This window comes from Microcaecilia unicolor, chromosome 11 (genome assembly GCF_901765095.1).
Source record: "Microcaecilia unicolor chromosome 11, aMicUni1.1, whole genome shotgun sequence".
Taxonomy (NCBI): Eukaryota; Metazoa; Chordata; class Amphibia; order Gymnophiona; family Siphonopidae; genus Microcaecilia; species Microcaecilia unicolor.
This window is the reverse complement of record NC_044041.1, coordinates 150,418,225-150,435,918: the sequence shown is the minus strand read 5'-3', so window position 1 is coordinate 150,435,918 and position 17,694 is coordinate 150,418,225. Positions and strand designations below refer to the sequence as shown.

At 44.2% G+C, this 17,694-nt stretch overlaps 1 protein-coding gene across 1 annotated transcript in view; it reads right to left on the bottom strand.

Annotated features, from left to right (window-relative positions):
• Positions 1 to 17,694, bottom strand: part of NOVA2 (NOVA alternative splicing regulator 2) — a 428,993-nt gene that overhangs the window by 254,606 nt on the left and 156,693 nt on the right. Inside the window, exon 2 of the mRNA XM_030219616.1 lies at positions 3,673 to 3,816. Within this exon, the coding sequence (XP_030075476.1) occupies positions 3,673 to 3,816 (144 nt within the window). The remainder of the gene's footprint in view (positions 1 to 3,672; positions 3,817 to 17,694) is intronic.

Sequence of the window (17,694 nt, the reverse complement as noted above, 5' to 3'; positions counted from 1 at the left end):
AGCGGTGTTGTCCCAGGAGCATGAGGGGGAAGAGCATCCAGTGCTGTACTTGAGTAGGAAGCTCTTCCCACATGAAATCCACTACTCCACGATTGAAAAGGAGTGTTTGGCCATTAGATGGGCAGTCCAGGCCTGTCAGGTGTTTGGAGGGGAGGGAGTTTAGGCTGCTAACAGATCATGCGCCCTTCAAATGGCTTAATCAGATGAAGAACAATAATGCCCGCCTCATGAGATGGTATCTGGCTCTGCAGCCATTCCGTTATTCGGTGGAGCATCGGCCTGGCAGTGCCCTGAGCAATGTCGATGCTCTATCCCGAATCGGAGAGGAGGATACAGAGCCTAGGGTTCAGAAGAGGGGTAGTCTCTTAAGTGGGGGGGGGGGGTATGTGAAGGGGTGGAGCAGATGGAAGTGGAAGGGGAAGGAGTGAGGAGGCTCCAGAGCAAAAGGAGACAGAACAGAGCCTTGCCTTTACTATTTCCCCAGAGCGAGAGAAGAGAAAGGTTAGTGCCCCCTGAAAAATGGAGGAGAGAAAAAGACTACATTACCCAGCAGCCCCGGCACAAGCCCTGGTATAGAGATGACCTTCCCCAGCAGGTCACAGGGGAGAACTCTGACAAGGCAAGGGAGGGGCCCCTGGAGGGTAATCAAGTGAACGAGGGACAGCTGAAAAGTGGGTGGGACGAGGAACCCATGGAATGGCAAGAGGCTGAGGAGATGGAGAGAGAGGAGAACCCAGAGGAGCCGATGGACCTCACAGCCTGGGCTCATTCCTTAGGAAAAAAAGCTGAAAAAGCAGGTGAACTCGTGGTATGGCAGCTGGGTTGCAAGGGGAAAGGAAAAGGGTCATGAGGGAGCAGGTCAGTGTATTGAGAGAGTGACCCAAGAAAGGGTGGGACCTTTTTTTTCTCCCCAAAACGAGTTCAGGCTGTTATGAACTGTGTGTTAAAGGTGCTGTTTGAAGAGGGATTATTGACTCCCCCTGTGTGAACTGTTCACAGCGGGAGGAAGCTGGTTGTGGAAAAAGCGTTTGCCCAAGCCTGACGAAGTGATTCATTGGGAACTGTTTACTGGGACTGTTTGCCAAAGCACCAGGAAGAAACCGGGAGCAGGTTCTTTCTTTTTCTTGTGGTTTTTTTTTTACTGCCCTTCACGGACATTCTCCTCCTTTTCAAAGGGGAGGGGGAGAAGGAGAGTATGGGGCTGTAGACTGCTTAAGGTGGAACAAACTGAGTTCTGGAAGCAGGGGAGTGGAGTTGTTTTTTCTTCCCCTGTTGTGCTAGTGCCCTGAGAGGAGAAACAAAGGGGATTGTGTGTTGGATGCCTGCTTTATTGCTGTTTTGGAAACTGCTGGACTGTGAAGCCCAGAAGGAAAATAAAGCGACTTGCTGATTTTCTTTTGAGTTTGATTTCTGCAAGCTCTGCCTTGTGGACTACAGTGGGCTAGGAGGTTGAGACAGGTATCCTGACTCTTAACCGGAGTGGCCAGGGCAGAGGCAAGATCCTGAGGAGCCCGGGAGGAGGGGACGGATCTTTCACAATACTCATTCATGCTCTCTCTCTCTCTTTATCTCATACACACATACAAACCAGGTCCCTGAGATGTGTATTGACTCTCTCATCTTATTTTTTAGGCTTCTATCCCCCCCACCTTCTGATAGTCAAAACTGGCCAGGAACAGCACCTAGCCGGTTAGATGGTTCTTAGCCATCTAAGTGCTAATATTCAGCACGAGACAGCCAGTTATCTCAGCTGAATATCAGTGCTTAGCAGCTAGCTGTCACGTGACATAGCCGGTCATGCTGATATTCAGGTCTGGCCGGCTATATTTGGCAGCCAAATATGGCCGTGCCAATAGATGGAATATCTTCGGTCAGTTCCAACTTAATTGGCCAGTGCTGAATATAGGCTTTGCTGGTTATGTTCAAACTGGCCAAAAATAAACCGGATATTCAATGTCTCTCACCAGAAATGGTTTAGCTTTGAATATCCAGGCTCAGCATCGATTGTGGGACAGGGGCGTAGCTACTATGGGGCCATGGGGGCCTGGGCCCCCGTAGATTTGGCCCTGGACCCCCCTGCCGATGACCCTCTCAACCCCCCTCCCGCCGCCAACCCGCCGTCGCCGTCTGCTACCTTTGCTGGCGGGGGACCCCAACCCCCGCCAGCTGAAGTCTTCTTCCTTCGTTTGGTTTCTGAGTCTGACATCCTGCACGTACAACATGCAGGACGTCAGACTCACAGAAACAGAATGAAGCCCTGCAGATCGCAAGGCTTCATTCTGTTTCTGTGAGTCTGACGTGACGTCAGACTCAGAAACCAAATGAAGGAAAAATACTTTGGCTGGTGGGGGTTGGGGTCCCCCGCCAGCAAAGGTAGGCGAAGGCGACGGCTGGCGGGGGTTGAGAGGGTCGTCGGCGGGGGGTCAAAGTTGTTGGTGGTGGTGCTGGCGGCGGCGGGGGATGTCAGCAATGGCGGAGGGGTGTCGGCAATGGTGGCGGGGGGGGGGGGGGGGGGTCGGCGGCGGCTAAAATGTGCCCCCTCACCTCGGGGTCTGGACCCTCCTACTACTACTACTTAACATTTCTAGAGCGCTACTAGGGTTACGCTGTGCTGTACAGATTAACAAAAAGGACAGTCCCTGCCGAAGTCTGGCTACGCCCCTGACTTTAGTATTTCTATACAGACACTTCAAAGTGTGTTATTTGTTTATATCTACAAGCTGCTTACCAGTTGACAGGGACAATATGTAATCTTACATTACATCTTTATTCTGCTCTTCACGTAAAGGCTTCTGGCTTATTTTTGCCTTTTTTTGTAACCTCTCTATCAGGATGCCCTAACTTTTCTGTTTTGATGGAATTTCTCAAAGATACCTTAGTTTGAGCCATACAATCCAAACAACAGTTAGTTAGTGTATAAATATCTCATTTATTTTTAAACATCCCTATAGAAGATGCTTAAGCTGGAGCCAAAGAAGTATCTAGTATAGCTGAATTAAAAAAAATGTTTAGACAAGATTCTGGAGAACAGATCCATAATTTCTAGCCAGATGGACCTTGTGTATCTCCATGTTTTATATGAGATAGTAATATGGAGCAGATTTTTCTATTGGAACTTGCTGGTTCTAAGACTGGGCACTGTTGGTAATAGGATGCTAGGCTTGGTAGGTCTCACCCAGCATGGCATTTCTTATATTCTTATAACCTAAGCCAAAGCTTTATCACTCAGGCTGCAAAAAACACGTTCTTCTAGATTTTTAAGTTAATTTATACCTAACTGTGACCCACCCTATCTCAAACATTAATTCAAACAGAATCAAGCACATTGGTAATTAGGTGTTCTAACCTGCATTGTGGCTAGAAGCTGATTCAGTCCTGCTTTTGCCCCTCTGCATGCATGACGTTGTAGCTCTGTCTTCCAAAAGAAAGGTAGAATGCATGTAATGGGGAAATACTTGATCTGGATTACACTCTGTGGGTAGACATGGATGACATGACAACCCTGCTGGCTCACTGTAATCTGGAGAAAAGGCTAAGCCAGTCCTGGTTTTAACCCCAGTGTATCTGTGGCTGTATATGTGTAGTTTTTCTTGGAGGCCCTCCAGGTTACATGTTTACACACATTAATGATACCTGAGTATAACCCCTTCCCAGGTTCTCCAGGAGTCTTACCTGGGTAGAAGTCTTTGGATTTGGAGAGTTTAATGGTGGCACCTGTCTCCTTCTGGAGCTGGACGATGGTCTGCCCACCCTTGCCAATGATGGATCCGGCTGCATAGCTGGGAATTAACACCTTCAGGAAATATTCACCTTCCTCTGTGAAAGAAAGGCAGAGGAACTGCCATCAGTGACAGTGCAATGAAGCGCCACCATAGTAAGGAGATCAGATTGGTCCATGATAGCATCAGGACAAGCTGATATGGCTCAAGTTTTATGCCAGCTATATGCACAGAAAAATAATTCTGATTTACTGGTGGCTTGGTGGAAGACCTGATTTTATTTGTTACATTTGTATCCCACCTTTTTCCACTTATTAGAAGGCTCAAAGTGGCTTACATAGTTCCAGAGAGGTAGTTACAGACTCCGGTGTGAACAAATACAGTATACTACTACTACTTATCATTTCTATAGCGCTACAAGGCATACAGTGGTACCATTACAGTGACAAGTACAGTAAAGAAATATCGGTAAATAGGTTGGGGTGATTCAGAAAATATGTTAGGGTGTGATCATGCGTCGGGGTTGAAAATTGTCCCTTTCCTGATTAAAATACCATATTTCATTATTCGGTGTTTATGTCAGATACTGTGGGGTATGCCTTCTTGAATAGGTGAGTTTTTAGGTTTTTTTTTTTTCGGAATTCTAGATGATTATTCATAGATTTCAGGCGTTTTGGTAGAGAATTCCAGATTTCATTTCCCAAGCCCCAATTTCTGTTTGTTGGACTAGTCAGGGTTAGAGGTGCTGCTTTACTGAAATAATGGTGGACACCTGGTGCTGCTTTACTGAAATAATGGTGGACACCTGGAGGGGCATAATTGAACGGGGTGCCCAAGTTGTCATGAGGGTGTCCTCGCAGGACGGCCCCGTAAAGGGGCAGGGCAACTCCTATTATCGAAACAAGATGGGCGTCCATCTTTCGTTTCGATAATACGGTCGGGGACGCCCAAATCATGAAATTTAGTTCGACCTTGGAGATGGTCGTCCTTAGGTCGTTTTTGAGATGGTCATCCCCGGTTTTCGGCGATAATAGAAACCGAGGACGCCCATCTCAAAAACGACCAAATCCAAGCTATTTGGTCATGGGAGGAGCCAGCATTCGTAGTGCACTGGTCCCCCTTACATGCCAGGACACCAGCCGGGCACCCTAGGGAGCACTGCAGTGGACTTCACAAATTGCTCCCAGCTGCATAGCTCCCTTACCTTCGGTGCTGAGCCCCCCAAACCCCACAACTGTACACCACTACCATAACCCTAAGGGGTGAAGGGGGGCATCTACATGTGAGTACAGTGGGTTTGTGGGGGGGGGGGGGGTTGGAGGGCTCAACATTTATCACCACAAGTGTAACAGGTGGGGGGGATGGGCCTGGGTCTGCCTGCCTGAAGTGCACTGCACCCACTAAAAACTGCTCCAGGGACCTGCATACTGCTGTGATGGAGAAGGTATGACATTTGAGGCTGGCAAAAAATGTTTTACATTTTTTTTGGGGGGGTGGGGGGTGGGTGGGAGGGGGTTGGTGACCACTGGGGGAGTAAGGGGAGGTCATCCCCAATGCCCTCTGGTGGTTATCTGGTCAGGGCGTCCTTCTCTTTCGAAAATGCCCCTGCTGGAATCACATACCAACAAGAGGCAGTACCAACCAAACCAGTGACATAATTCAAGCTTGCTTAAAAAAAAGTCGGCTAAGCCAGCAGATGAGAACCATACAACCCATCTCCCTCTCGGCATTACTATCCCTTCCCCTCCCTCAGAGAACCTCTATGATTGTCTCATGCTTTCTTGAATTCTGATGCTGTTCTTGTCTCTATCACCTCCACTAGGGGTCGTTCTATCCAGTTGCCACCCTTTCTTTAAATAAATATTTCATTAGATTACTCCTGAGTAATCGCTTCCTTCATCCGCCCTCACCCATCACCTCTTGCTCTACACATTCCTTTTAATTGAAAACGCCTGCCTCCTCTGCATTAATTCCTTGGCAACACGTCTATATTTCCCCTCTCCCCACCTTTATCCTGGATGTCGACTAAGGTCTATCCAGACCAGGGCGTACGAAAGAGAAAGTCTCTTTTCGAGCAGTGCGTAGGGCTGGGGCGGTTTAAGCCACCACTTTTATTACTTTGACGCTGTCTCAGGAAAATAATTCACTCATTCCAGGAGTTCCTTTTGTAAACTCTTGACATTTTACTAACAGAACTTTAAACAGAAATGTTCAGCAACAAGTCAGTTTAACAGTCATAAATCTTTATCCCCTCATGGGAAAATCATGATGCACCAAGCAGATGGATAGTACCTCAAATTCTCTTTCAGTGTCCATTCAGATCTTAAACCTCCAAGCCCTGGTAGGACAATCTGGGGCTGCAGCTTGTCTGCTCCCTTGCCAGACAAGCATCCCATTGTCCGTCCTTCTCATGTTTAAACCAAAGTGGTGCTGACATCAGCACAGGGAACCTGAAGTTCCATTGCATCCCCTCCAACAAGGGGAATTCCAATCCCTGGTGGTCCAGTGGGCCCAACCCAACCTCCCAATGTAGCCCTGTCCCTGAACCTCCTTCTCTTTCTAAACCCTGCTCCATCTCCTCCCCCATGCAATGCATCTCTCTGGCATCCTGTTCACCCCAAAGGTCCTGGGGGGCAACAGAGGCAATCCCCACTTGCTCCTGCCCCAGCAGCAACCGTCTTCAAAATGGCACTGCTGAGGAGTATTGTGGTACTACAGTTTGGGAATTCAAGCTGCCACATAAGGGCAGTGGGAGCACCACAAGATTACTGCTAGGGGTCAGTGGTGTCATTTTGAAGATGGCTGCCACCAGACAGGAGAGTGGAGATTGTTCCTGCCCCCTGGGGTTTCTGTGGTAAGTCAAGGTTATACTGGTGAGCATAAGCTGTCTGGAAGGGAGCTGATGCAGGTGAGCAGGGGAAGCTAGCTGGCTGGCTGGCTGGCTGGAAGAGAGCCAATACAGATGGGGCGGTGTTGATGCAGATGGAGAGGAAGGGTCACCAGGGGGGGCACCAAAGCAAAAGGTGGTTCAGGGTGCTATTTAGTTTGTTATGATTGTTCTCTTATGTTTTATGGTGAAGGCTTCTGAATATTTTGGCAGCTGTCCTCTAGACAGACTATCCAGTTTACAACCTTTTGAAGATGTGGTCTCCAAAATTGTGCACAATATTCAAAACAATAACTCACTAGTGAATTATACTGTGGCAATTAACACTTCCATTTTCCTGCTGATTATTCTTCTACCTATGTATCCCACCATTCTTCTGGCTTTAGGCGCAGGTATCACTTGTTTGGCTACTTTAAAATCATCTAATATGATTCCTTCCAGATCTCTCTCTTCTTTTACGAACATCAATCCATATATTACATATTTATACCTTGAGCTTTTGCAATTCATCTGCATGATGTTGCGATGTTTTTTAATATTAAAGTTTAGCTGCTGAACTCTAGGCCATTCTTCAAGCTTTCTTAAATCTCTCCACATGATTTAGGGATTTTCAAGGATGTGTACAGATGTGGTGAAGTGGGAAGAAGACAACCCAAAGTCTAGTATATGGTTGGTAGAACTGGTAGGCCACTGACAACTACTATGTAACCCAAAACACAAATCCTCTGAGCAATACTGCAAACTTGTCTTACAGTTTTATATCAGAGTAAAGATTCCCCTTATAACAAAATGTCCTAGGTCAATTACCTTCTCTCCCCACTTAGGGAGCCCGGTCTCATTTCTTATTCAAATTCACCCTTCAGTTACATTTCTGCTAGAGAAGTGCTCTTCTAATCCCACCACTTCAAGTCACCTGGGACAAGACTTTGATCTGATCATGGTTAGTGCTTGGAGACATCACTCTAGTCTGAGAAAAGGGGAAAGCAACATTGCTTACCTGTAAAAGATGTTTTCTGTAGACAAGATTTATCAAGCATACAGGTTGGTGACATCATATGAGGGCACTAAGATGGAATAGCTTTCCCAGAGCTTAGAAATACTGTAAAGTTCTGACTGTATATAGCCCTTCCAAAGCACAGCAGCCCCTCAGTTAGTTTAAAGCTTGAAATCAACTCTTGAGCAGGTGGTTGGGATTATGTGCCTGATTAATCCCTTTGTCTGTGGAGAACACCTGTTACAATCGAGCAACTTTGTTTTCACTGTTGACAATTGTATCATGCACACATATGGGTGATTCCCAAGCTCAGGTTTGTTCTCACATTTGCAAAACATGTTCAACAGTTATGGAACAATCCACTAAGCTGTTTTATGCAAGAGTTGACTAGCAGGGTAGGCAGGTTTAAGGCCCCCATGACATGGGGGTCTGGGGCAATTGCCCTGTTGACTAGTTTATGTGAACAGATTATTTGCATTGTTCTTGACTGAAGATTTGTTGAGGCAATAGTGTGAAGCAGATACAAAGCAAGGAACAGATAGGTCCTTTGCAGAGGTTCCGTGCTAAAGCACATTTCAAGAGAGGTACAGTAACAGCAACAATTCTAATCTGATGAGGTTTGATTCTGCTGGCTAGAGGATTACAAACTTGATCATAGAAGAAATAAATACAGACTTTTTGAAAGACTATGTCCTTATGTAATCAGCAAGAGTTCACTTACATTCCAGAGTATGGAGAGCTTTCTCATGCTGGTGCCTATGATTCTTAGAATAGAAAGGAAGTAACAACATTATTCTTTCCATGATATAACAGAGGTGACTACTTTTGATATGAACTTAGGATGCATTCATAGAACTATTCTAAGGAGACATGTATGGGACCCATAAATAATCAAGACTTGAAGTTCATTGGATATCTGATTGCTGTTCACAAAATCTCATACCCATGCAGGCTCTTGGAATAGAAAAAGGAAGCCCGATCATACCTGCTTGTTAAAATAAAATATGGTCACCTTGTTGTCTGTCTGAACTAGAAATGACTAACCATAAAGGAGGTGGACTAACATTAGGAGAGAATAAATGTCTGTTCTTAGCTCCAGATGAGTAATGTGAAGGATCTTTTTGGCTCTTCATTGATACCTTGAGTATGTAGTTGGCCAAGGTGAGCTTCTCATTAGTATTATGATCCATCCATGATGAGAACAAACTGTTGCTGCTGAGACATACAAAGGAGTCCTCTGTGTAGGTTGGCTTCTTTAGTCCACCACTGCAACATGAAATAAAGGCAGGCAGATGGGAAGATCTTCCTGGATAAGGAATAGTATATTTGATGTTATTGAAAACTTAGGTCCTATTGTGATCTTCTCACTTTGAGAATTGCAAAAGGAACCATATGCACTGTGGAAGCCATATGTTCCAGAATTTACAAATAGGTCTGGGCTGTGAGCCAAGTATTGCATTTAACTGCCTAAACAGACTGTACAAGACAGTAAAGTCTATCATGAGGAAGAAAAGTTTTCACTTGTTCTGTGTCTAGAACTGTCCCAGTAAAGGATATCTTCTATTGTGGTAGAAGAGATGATTTTCTGAAGTTTATATGGAATATCAATGACTGAAGAAAGCATATGGCTATACCCCTTAACTGAATTGGAAGGGGGGAAAAAACCCTGTTTGTGTAATTAGGCTACTACAGTCAAACACTGGTGAACACTCTGGGAGCTGAAGAAAGTCTGAAATGGAGGTTTTTGTATGAATTGATCTGAAAGATAAAGTGAAGGTACTTTTTGTAGCTTTGATGGACTCGTACATGAGTGTAAGTAATGTTGAGGTTCAGAGAACATTGAAAGTCTCCTCTGTTCAAAAACAAGAGAATAGTGGGAAGGGTTTTCATTGTGAACTTTTTCTTCATAAGGAATAGAGATACCTGAAATTCAGAAATGGCAGTAGTCTACCAAACTTCTTCAAAATAAGGACATTTCTGGGATACGGCTCTTGATCTGTTTCATTAGATGAGACTGGTTTGATTGTATTCTTAATCTTGTATTGACAAAGCTTAGTATGAAACGGTGATGGTTGACTTCAACTGAAGGGTCTTCTCAGGAGAATGGAGAGAAACCACAGACGACAGCCAGTTTTGATGATGCTTAGTGCCCAGGAATATGTTCATTTCTTGAGGAAGAACTGTACCCAATGTCCTACAGGTATGGCAGGATATGGATTAATCAAGAAACTGACTGTGTTTGAATTGCAAGTCCAAAGTAAGAAGGCCACTTAGACTAAGTGTGCTGCATATGATTGGGTTGACTCCTTTCCTTTGAAAGGGCCTGGGGAAAAAATGGTGCTGGGCTTTGTCTTGTGAAGGGGAATGCAGTTTTGTTTTGTTTTTTTAAACTAATTTTAAACAGTATAATGTTGGTTCTCCTGGAAGATAAAGTGGGCTATGCAACAAGAATAGGAAGATGTTGAAGGATTGTACAGTGACCTTTTAGAGTGTTGATTATTTCAATTACTATTTCTCCAGAAACATAATCATAGTGCAAGGTGTCTGAGCCAACTCTGTATAGGCAAATTCTCTAAGGCCCAGTGCCCTTAACATCTGGCAGTCACAACTGAAGCAGAGAGCTAGAAAGCTGTGTCAAAATCATCAGCAGTGGAATAAATGAACAGAGATTTAATTGTAGACATTTAAAATATAGTTATGAAAGAGGGGGTACTACTAATAGGTAATTTTAATACACCAGATGTCAATTGGAGTATCCCTTTTTACGGGGTCTAGAAGTAGGGAGATCCTGTATTCTCTACAGGGAGAACAGTTCCAACATTAGTAATGGAACCCATATGAGACGAGGTCATATTGGGCTTAGTGCTTTCGAATGGAGGGAGTGTTTCTGATGTTGTAATGGGTAATCATCTAGAATCCAGTAATCACTGGACGGTGTGGTTCAATATTAAGACAGGTGTGGAGAAGGTTCATTCAAAAGTGAAGGTTCTAGACTTCAAAAATACTAACTTTGTTGAGGTGGGGGAGGGGGAATTACCTTGAGGTGTTGTTAGCTGGAAAGAAACATTTGGAAGAAATAGGAAAGCAGTGTGCAAAACTGAAAGGAGCTATTTTAAGAGCAACAAACCTATCTGCAAAGGAAGTAAATAAAAGTAAGGGAAAAAGAAGGTCACGTTAATTCTCAACAGTAGTATCTGAAAAGCTAAGGAATAAGAGGTCAGTCTCTATAAACTAAGTCCATAAGTATATAAGTATTGCCACACTAGGACAGACCAAAGGTCCATCAAATCCAGAGTCCTGTTTATAACAGTGGCCAATCCAGGTCACAAATACCTGGCAAGTTCAAAACGTTTTATGCTGCTTATCCCAGAAATAGCAGTGGATTTTCCCTAAGACATTTTAATAATGGTCTAGGGAATTTTCCTTTAGGAAGCCGTCCAAACCTTTTTAAACCCCGCTAAGCTAACCGCCTTTACCACATTTTCTGGAAACGAATTCCAGAGTTCAATTATACATTGAGTGAAGAAAGCTTTTCTCCGATTCATTTTAAATTTACTACTTTGTAGCTTCATCACATGACTCCTAGTTCTAGTATTTTTGGAAAGAGTAAAAAAACGATTCATATCTACCGGTTCCACTCCACTCATTATTTTATAGACCTATTTCATATCTCTCCTCAGCCATCTTTTCTCCAAGCTGAAGAGCCCTAGCCGCTTCAGGCTTTCCTCATTGGGAAGTCGTCCCATCCCCTTTATCATTTTCGTTGCCCTTCTTTGTACCTTTTCTAATTCACCTATATCTTTTTTGAGATGCGGCGACCAGAATTGAACACAATATTCGAGGTGCGGTTGCACCATGGACCAATACAAAGGCATTAAAACAGCCTCATTTTTGTTTTCCATTCCATTCTATTTGCTTTCTTAGCTGCTGCAGCACACTGAATACAGGGTTTCAGTGTATCATCAACGAAAACGCCTAGATCCCCTTCTCTGTCGGTGACTCCTAACGTGGAACCTTGCATTACGTAGCTATAATTCAGGCTCCTCTTTCCCGCATGCATCACTTTACACTTTCTCACATTAAATGTCATCTGCCATTTAGATGCCCAATCTTCCAGTCTCATAAGGTCCTCTTGTAATTTTTCACAATCCTCTTGCGATTTAACAACTTTGAATAACTTTGTGTCATCAGAAAATTTAATTACCTCACTAGTTACCCCCATCTCTAGATTATTTATAAATATGTTAAAAAGCAGCGGTCCCACCACGGACCCCTGGGAACCACACTATCTACCCTTCTCCATTGAGAATACTGACCATTTAACCCTACTCTCTGTTTTCTATCCTTAACCAGTTTTTAATCCACAATAGGACACTACCTCCTATCCCATGACTCTACAATTTCTTCTGGAGTCTTTCATGAGGTACTTTATCAAATGCCTTTTAAAAATCCAGATACACAATATCAACTGGCTCATCTTTATCCACATGTTTGTTCACCCTTTCAAAGAAATGTAATAGATTGGTGAGGCAAGATTTCCCTTCACTAAATCCATGTTGGCTTTGTTTCATTAATCCATGCTTTTGAATATGCTCTGTAATTTTGTTATTTATAATAGTCTCTACCATTTTGCTCGGCACCAACATCAGGCTCACCGGTCTATCATTTCCTGGATCTCCTCTGGACCCTTTTTTAAATATCAGCATTACATTGGCCACCATCCAATCTTCCGGTACCATGCTCGATTTTAAAGATAAATTACATATTACTAACAATAGTTCTGCAAGTTTATTTTTCAATTCTAGCAGTACTCTGGGATGAATATCATCTGGTCCAGGAGATCTGCTACTCTTCAATTTGTCAAAAATTGCCCCATTACATCCTCCAGGTTTATAGAAATTTCATTCAGTTTTCTGACTCATCAGCTTTGAATACTATTTCTGGCACTGGTGTCTCTCCCAAATCTTCCTCGGTGAAGACCGAAGCAAAGAATTCATTTAATCTCTCCATTATGGCTTTGTCTTCCCTGATTGCTCCTTTTACCCCTCGGTCATCTAGTGGAGCAACCAATTCTTTTTCCGGCTTCTTGCTTTAAATATATCTAAAAAAAAAAATTTTACTATATGTTTTTGCCTCCAACGCAATCTTTTTTTTCAAAGTCTCTCTTTGCCTTCCTTATCAGAACTTTGCATTTGACTTGACATTCCTTATGTTGTTTCTTATTATTTTCAATCAGTTCCTGCTTCCATTTTCTGAAGGACTTTCTTTTAGCTCTACATAAGTACATAAGTATTGCCATACTGGGAAAGACCAAAGGTCCATCAAGCCCAGCATACTGTTCCCAACAATGACCAATCCAGGTCACAAATACCTGGCAAGATCCCCAAAAAAGCACAAAACATTCTATATGGCTTATCCCAGAAATAGTGGATTTTCCCCAAGTCCAATTAATAATGGTCTATGGACTTTCTTTAGGAACCCATCCAAACCTTTTTTAAACTCCGCTAAGCTAACCGCCTTTACCACATTCTCTGGCAACGAATTCCACAGTTTAATTACACATTAACTGAAGAAAATTTTTTTCCGATTCATTTTAAATTTGTTTCATCGCATGCCCCCTAGTCCTAGTATTTTTGGAAAGCGTAAACAGACGCTTCACATCTACCCGTTCCACTCCACTCATTATTTTATAGACCTCTATCATATCTCCCCTGAGCCTCCTTTTCTCCAAACTGAAAAGCCCTAGTCACTTTAGCCTTTCCTCATAGAGAAGTCGTCCCATCCCCTTTATCATTTTCGTTGCCCTTCTCTGCACCTTTTCTAATTCCACTATATCTTTTTTGAGATACAGCGACCAGAATTGACCATAATATTTGAGATGCGGTCAAACCATGGTGCGATAGAAATGCATTATAATATCCTCATTTTTGTTTTCCATTCCTTTTCTAATAATATCTAACATTCTATTTGCTTTCTTAGCCGCAGCAGAACACTGAGCAGAAGGTTTCTACGTATCATCAACGTGGAACCTTGCATGACGTAGCTATAATTCGGGTTCCTCTTTCCCACATGCATCACTTTGCACTAGCTCACATTAAACTTCATCTGCCATTTAGAAGCCCAGTCTCGTAAGGTCCTCTTGTAATTTTTCACAATCCTCTCGCGACCTAACAACTTTGAATAACTTTGTGTCATCAGCAAATGTAATTACTTCACTAGTTGCTCCCATCTCTAGGTCATTTATAAATATGTTAAAAAGCAGCGGTCCCAGCACAGACCCCTTTATTCACGTTTGTTCACCCCTTCAAAGAAATGTAGTAGATTTCCCTTCACTAAATCCATGCTTTTGAATATGCTCTGTAATTTTGTCCTTTATAATAGTCTCTACCATTTTGCCCGGCACCGACGTCCTGTAATTTCCAGGATCTCCTCTGGAACGTTTTTTAAAAATCGGTGTTACATTAGCCACCCTCCAATCTTCCGGTACCACGCTCAATTTTAAGGATAAATTACAGATTACTAACAATAATTCTGGAAGTTCATTTTTAAGTTCTATCAATACTCTGGGATGAATATGATCCAGTCCAGGAGATTTGCTACTCTTCAGTTTGTAGAACTGCCCCATTACATCCTCAAGGTTTATAGAGAATTCATTAAATTTCTCAGACTCGTCAGCTTCGAATACTATTTCTGGCACTGGTATCCCCCCAAACTTCCACGGTGAAGACCGAAGCAAAGAATTCATTTAATCTCTCTGCTATGGCTTTGTCTTCCCTGATCGCCCCTTTTACTCCTCGGTCATCTAGCGGTCCAACTGATTCTTTTGCCGGCGTCCTGCTTTTAATATACCTAAAAAAAATTTTTACTATGTGTTTTGGCCTCCAATGCAATATTTTTTCGAAGTCCCTCTTAACCTTCCTTATCAGTGCTTTGCATTTGACTTGACATTCCTTATGCTGTTTCTTATTATTTTCAGTCAGTTCCTTCCATTTTCTGAAGGATTTTCTTTTAGCTCTATTAGCTTCCTTCACCTCACTATTTAACCACGCCGGCTGTCGTTTGGTCTTCTGTCCTCCTTTTTTAATACATGGAATATATTTGGCCTGGTGAAGTAGGAAGTACTCCTGTAGCCAGGACCTGCCCACCAGGGGATGTACTATCCTCTCGCACCAAGGATATGTCTCCAAGTGCTGCCCGGGAGGGAAAGGTTAGGACAGCTGTTGTAGTTGGTGATTCGATCATTAGGCATATAGATAACTGGGTGGCTGGTGGACGTGAGGATCGCCTGGTGACTTGCCTGCCTGGTGCGAAGGTGGCGGACCTCACGCATCACCTAGATAGGATTCTAGATAGTGCTGGGGAGGAGTCCGCTGTCTTGGTACATGTGGGTACCAATGACATAGGAAAATGTGGGAGAGAGATTCTGGAAGCCAAATTTAGGCTCTTAGGTAGAAAGCTCAAATCCAGATACTCTAGGGTAGCATTTTCTGAAATGCTACCTGTTCCACGCGCAGGGCCGAAGAGACAGGCAGAGTTCTGGAGTCTCAATGCGTGGATGAGACGATGGTGCAGGGAGGAGGGTTTTAGATTTGTTAGGAACTGTGCATCATTCTGGGGAAGGGGGAGCCTATTCCGAAAGGATGGGCTCCACCTTAACCAGGGTGGGACCAGGCTGCTGGCGTCGGCATTTAAAAAGGAGATAGAGCAGCTTTTAAACTAGAAATGGGGGGAAGGCCGACAGTCGCTCAAAAGCGTATGGTTCGGGATAAGGTATCTTGCAAAGATACCTCACAAACAGGGAAGATAGGGCTTCTGGACAGTGAGGTTGCACAACAGACTGTGGTAGGCCAGGTGCCCTTAAATACAACTAAAGATCAGGCAAAAGATGGCAAATCAGTAGTGTCCAGTACTAAGCATCAGGCAAATAGGAACAACAAACATACTCTGAAATCTCTATATGTAAATGCTAGGAGTCTAAGAAATAAGATGGAAGAGTTGGAATACATGGAGGGGCATAATCGAACGCCTATCTCCATGGGCGTCTATGTCCGAAAACAGGTACAGTAAGTGAAGAGGCGGGACAGACCGTATTTTCAAAAAAATGGACGTTTTTCAGCTGAGCGTTTGTTTTTTTTTAGTGATAATGGAAACTAAAAATGCCCAGCTCAAAAACGTCCTAATCCGAGCCATTTGGTCGTGGGAGGGGCCACAATTCGTAGTACACTCGCCCCCCTGACATGCCAGGACACCAACTGGGCACCTTAGAGGTCAGTGCGGTGGACTTCAGACAACGCTCCCACGTGCATAGCTCCCTTACCACGGGTGCTGAGCACCCAACCCCCCCCCCCAAAACCCACTACCCACAAATGTACAACACTACCATAGCTCTTAAGGGTGAAGGGGGCACCTACATGTGGGTACAGTGGGTTTTGGAGACCTCCCATTTACTAGCACAAGTGTTACAGGTAGGGGGGATGGGCCTGGGGCCACCTGGCTGAAGTGCACTGCGGTACCCTCTAAAAGTGCTCCAGGGACCTGCATACACGCAGGCCTCTAGGACTTGTTGCTGCTATATAACATTGGCACACCAGTTGACACCTGAAAACTAATCTCTCCAAAAACGTCCTTTATTGGAATAAGCACGCTTACTCACAGTTAACTGCAGATCAGAGGTTGTGCCCCACTGGCAACGAGTCTCCCTGGTACTGAGATTAGCAGTAGGTCAGAGCTGGCAGAATGGTGTACAATGCCCTCTTTCAGCCACATTCAAGGTAAGAACTAAGTTCTGTAACGTGGCTAACACGTGAAAGGGATCTAAAGCTGGCTTACAAAAATGGCCACTATCTCATGGACTACCGGAAACAAAACAGGACACACTCTGACCCAGTAAGCAGGGGGAAAAGCACCATGGGAGTAGAGCCTACCAACTACCAACATCGTGAGCATTTGCCACAAGCTAGTGGAATCACGGAGCCTGATACCCTACACCCACCACAATGCATTGCTGATGTGACTCTGCAGTGCGCATAACAGAAAAGGTGTCACACTCACCCGAGAGCCACATCAGAACCAGGGAAAAGCTGTCACAGGATAGAACACATTCTGCTGTCATGGAGGTGGGTACAGCATTTGAGGCTGGCATAGAGACTGGAAAAAAAGTTTTTAAAGTGGGGTTTTTTGGTGGGAGGGGGTTAGTGACCACTGGGGGAGTCTGGGGAGGTCATCCCCGATTCCCTCCAGTGGTCATCTGGTCAGTTGGGGCACTTTTTTGGGACTTGTTCGTGAAAAAAAGGGTCCACAAAAAGTGACCCAAAATTGCGGTAAAAACGCCTCTTTTTTCGATTATCAGCTAAAGACGCCCATCTCTCCTCGGCCGATAACCACGCCCCAGTTCCGCCTTCACCACGCCTCCGACACGCCCCCGTCAACTTTACCCGTTTCCGCAACGGATTGCAGTTGGAAACGCCCAAAATCGGCTTTCGATTATACCGATTTGGGCGCCCACGGGAGAAAGACGCCCATCTCCCGATTTGGGTCGCAATATAGGCGTTTTTCTCTTTCGATTATAAGCAGGATAGTAACATATTCTGAAAGGATGGGCTCCACGTTAACCAGGGTGGGACCAGGCTGCTGGCGTCGGCATTTAAAAAGGAGATAGAGCAGCTTTTAAACTAGAAATGGGGGGAAGGCCGACAGTCGCTGAAAAGCGCATGGTTCGGGATACGGTATCTTGCAAAGATACCTCACAAACAGGGAAGATAGGGCTTCTGGATAGTGAGGTTGCACAGCAGACCGTGGTAGGCCAAGTGCCCTTAAATACAACTAAAGATCAGGCAAAAGATGGCAAATCAGTAGTGTCCAGTACTAAGCATCAGGCAAATAGGAACAACAAACATACTCTGAAATCTCTATATGTAAATGCTAGGAGTCTAAGAAATAAGATGGGAGAGTTGGAATATATTGCACTAAATGAAAAATTGGATATAATAGGCATTACTGAGACCTGGTGGAAGGAGGATAACCAATGGGACACTGTCATACCGGGGTACAAAGTATATCGTAGTGATAGGGTGGACCGGACTGGTGGAGGGGTA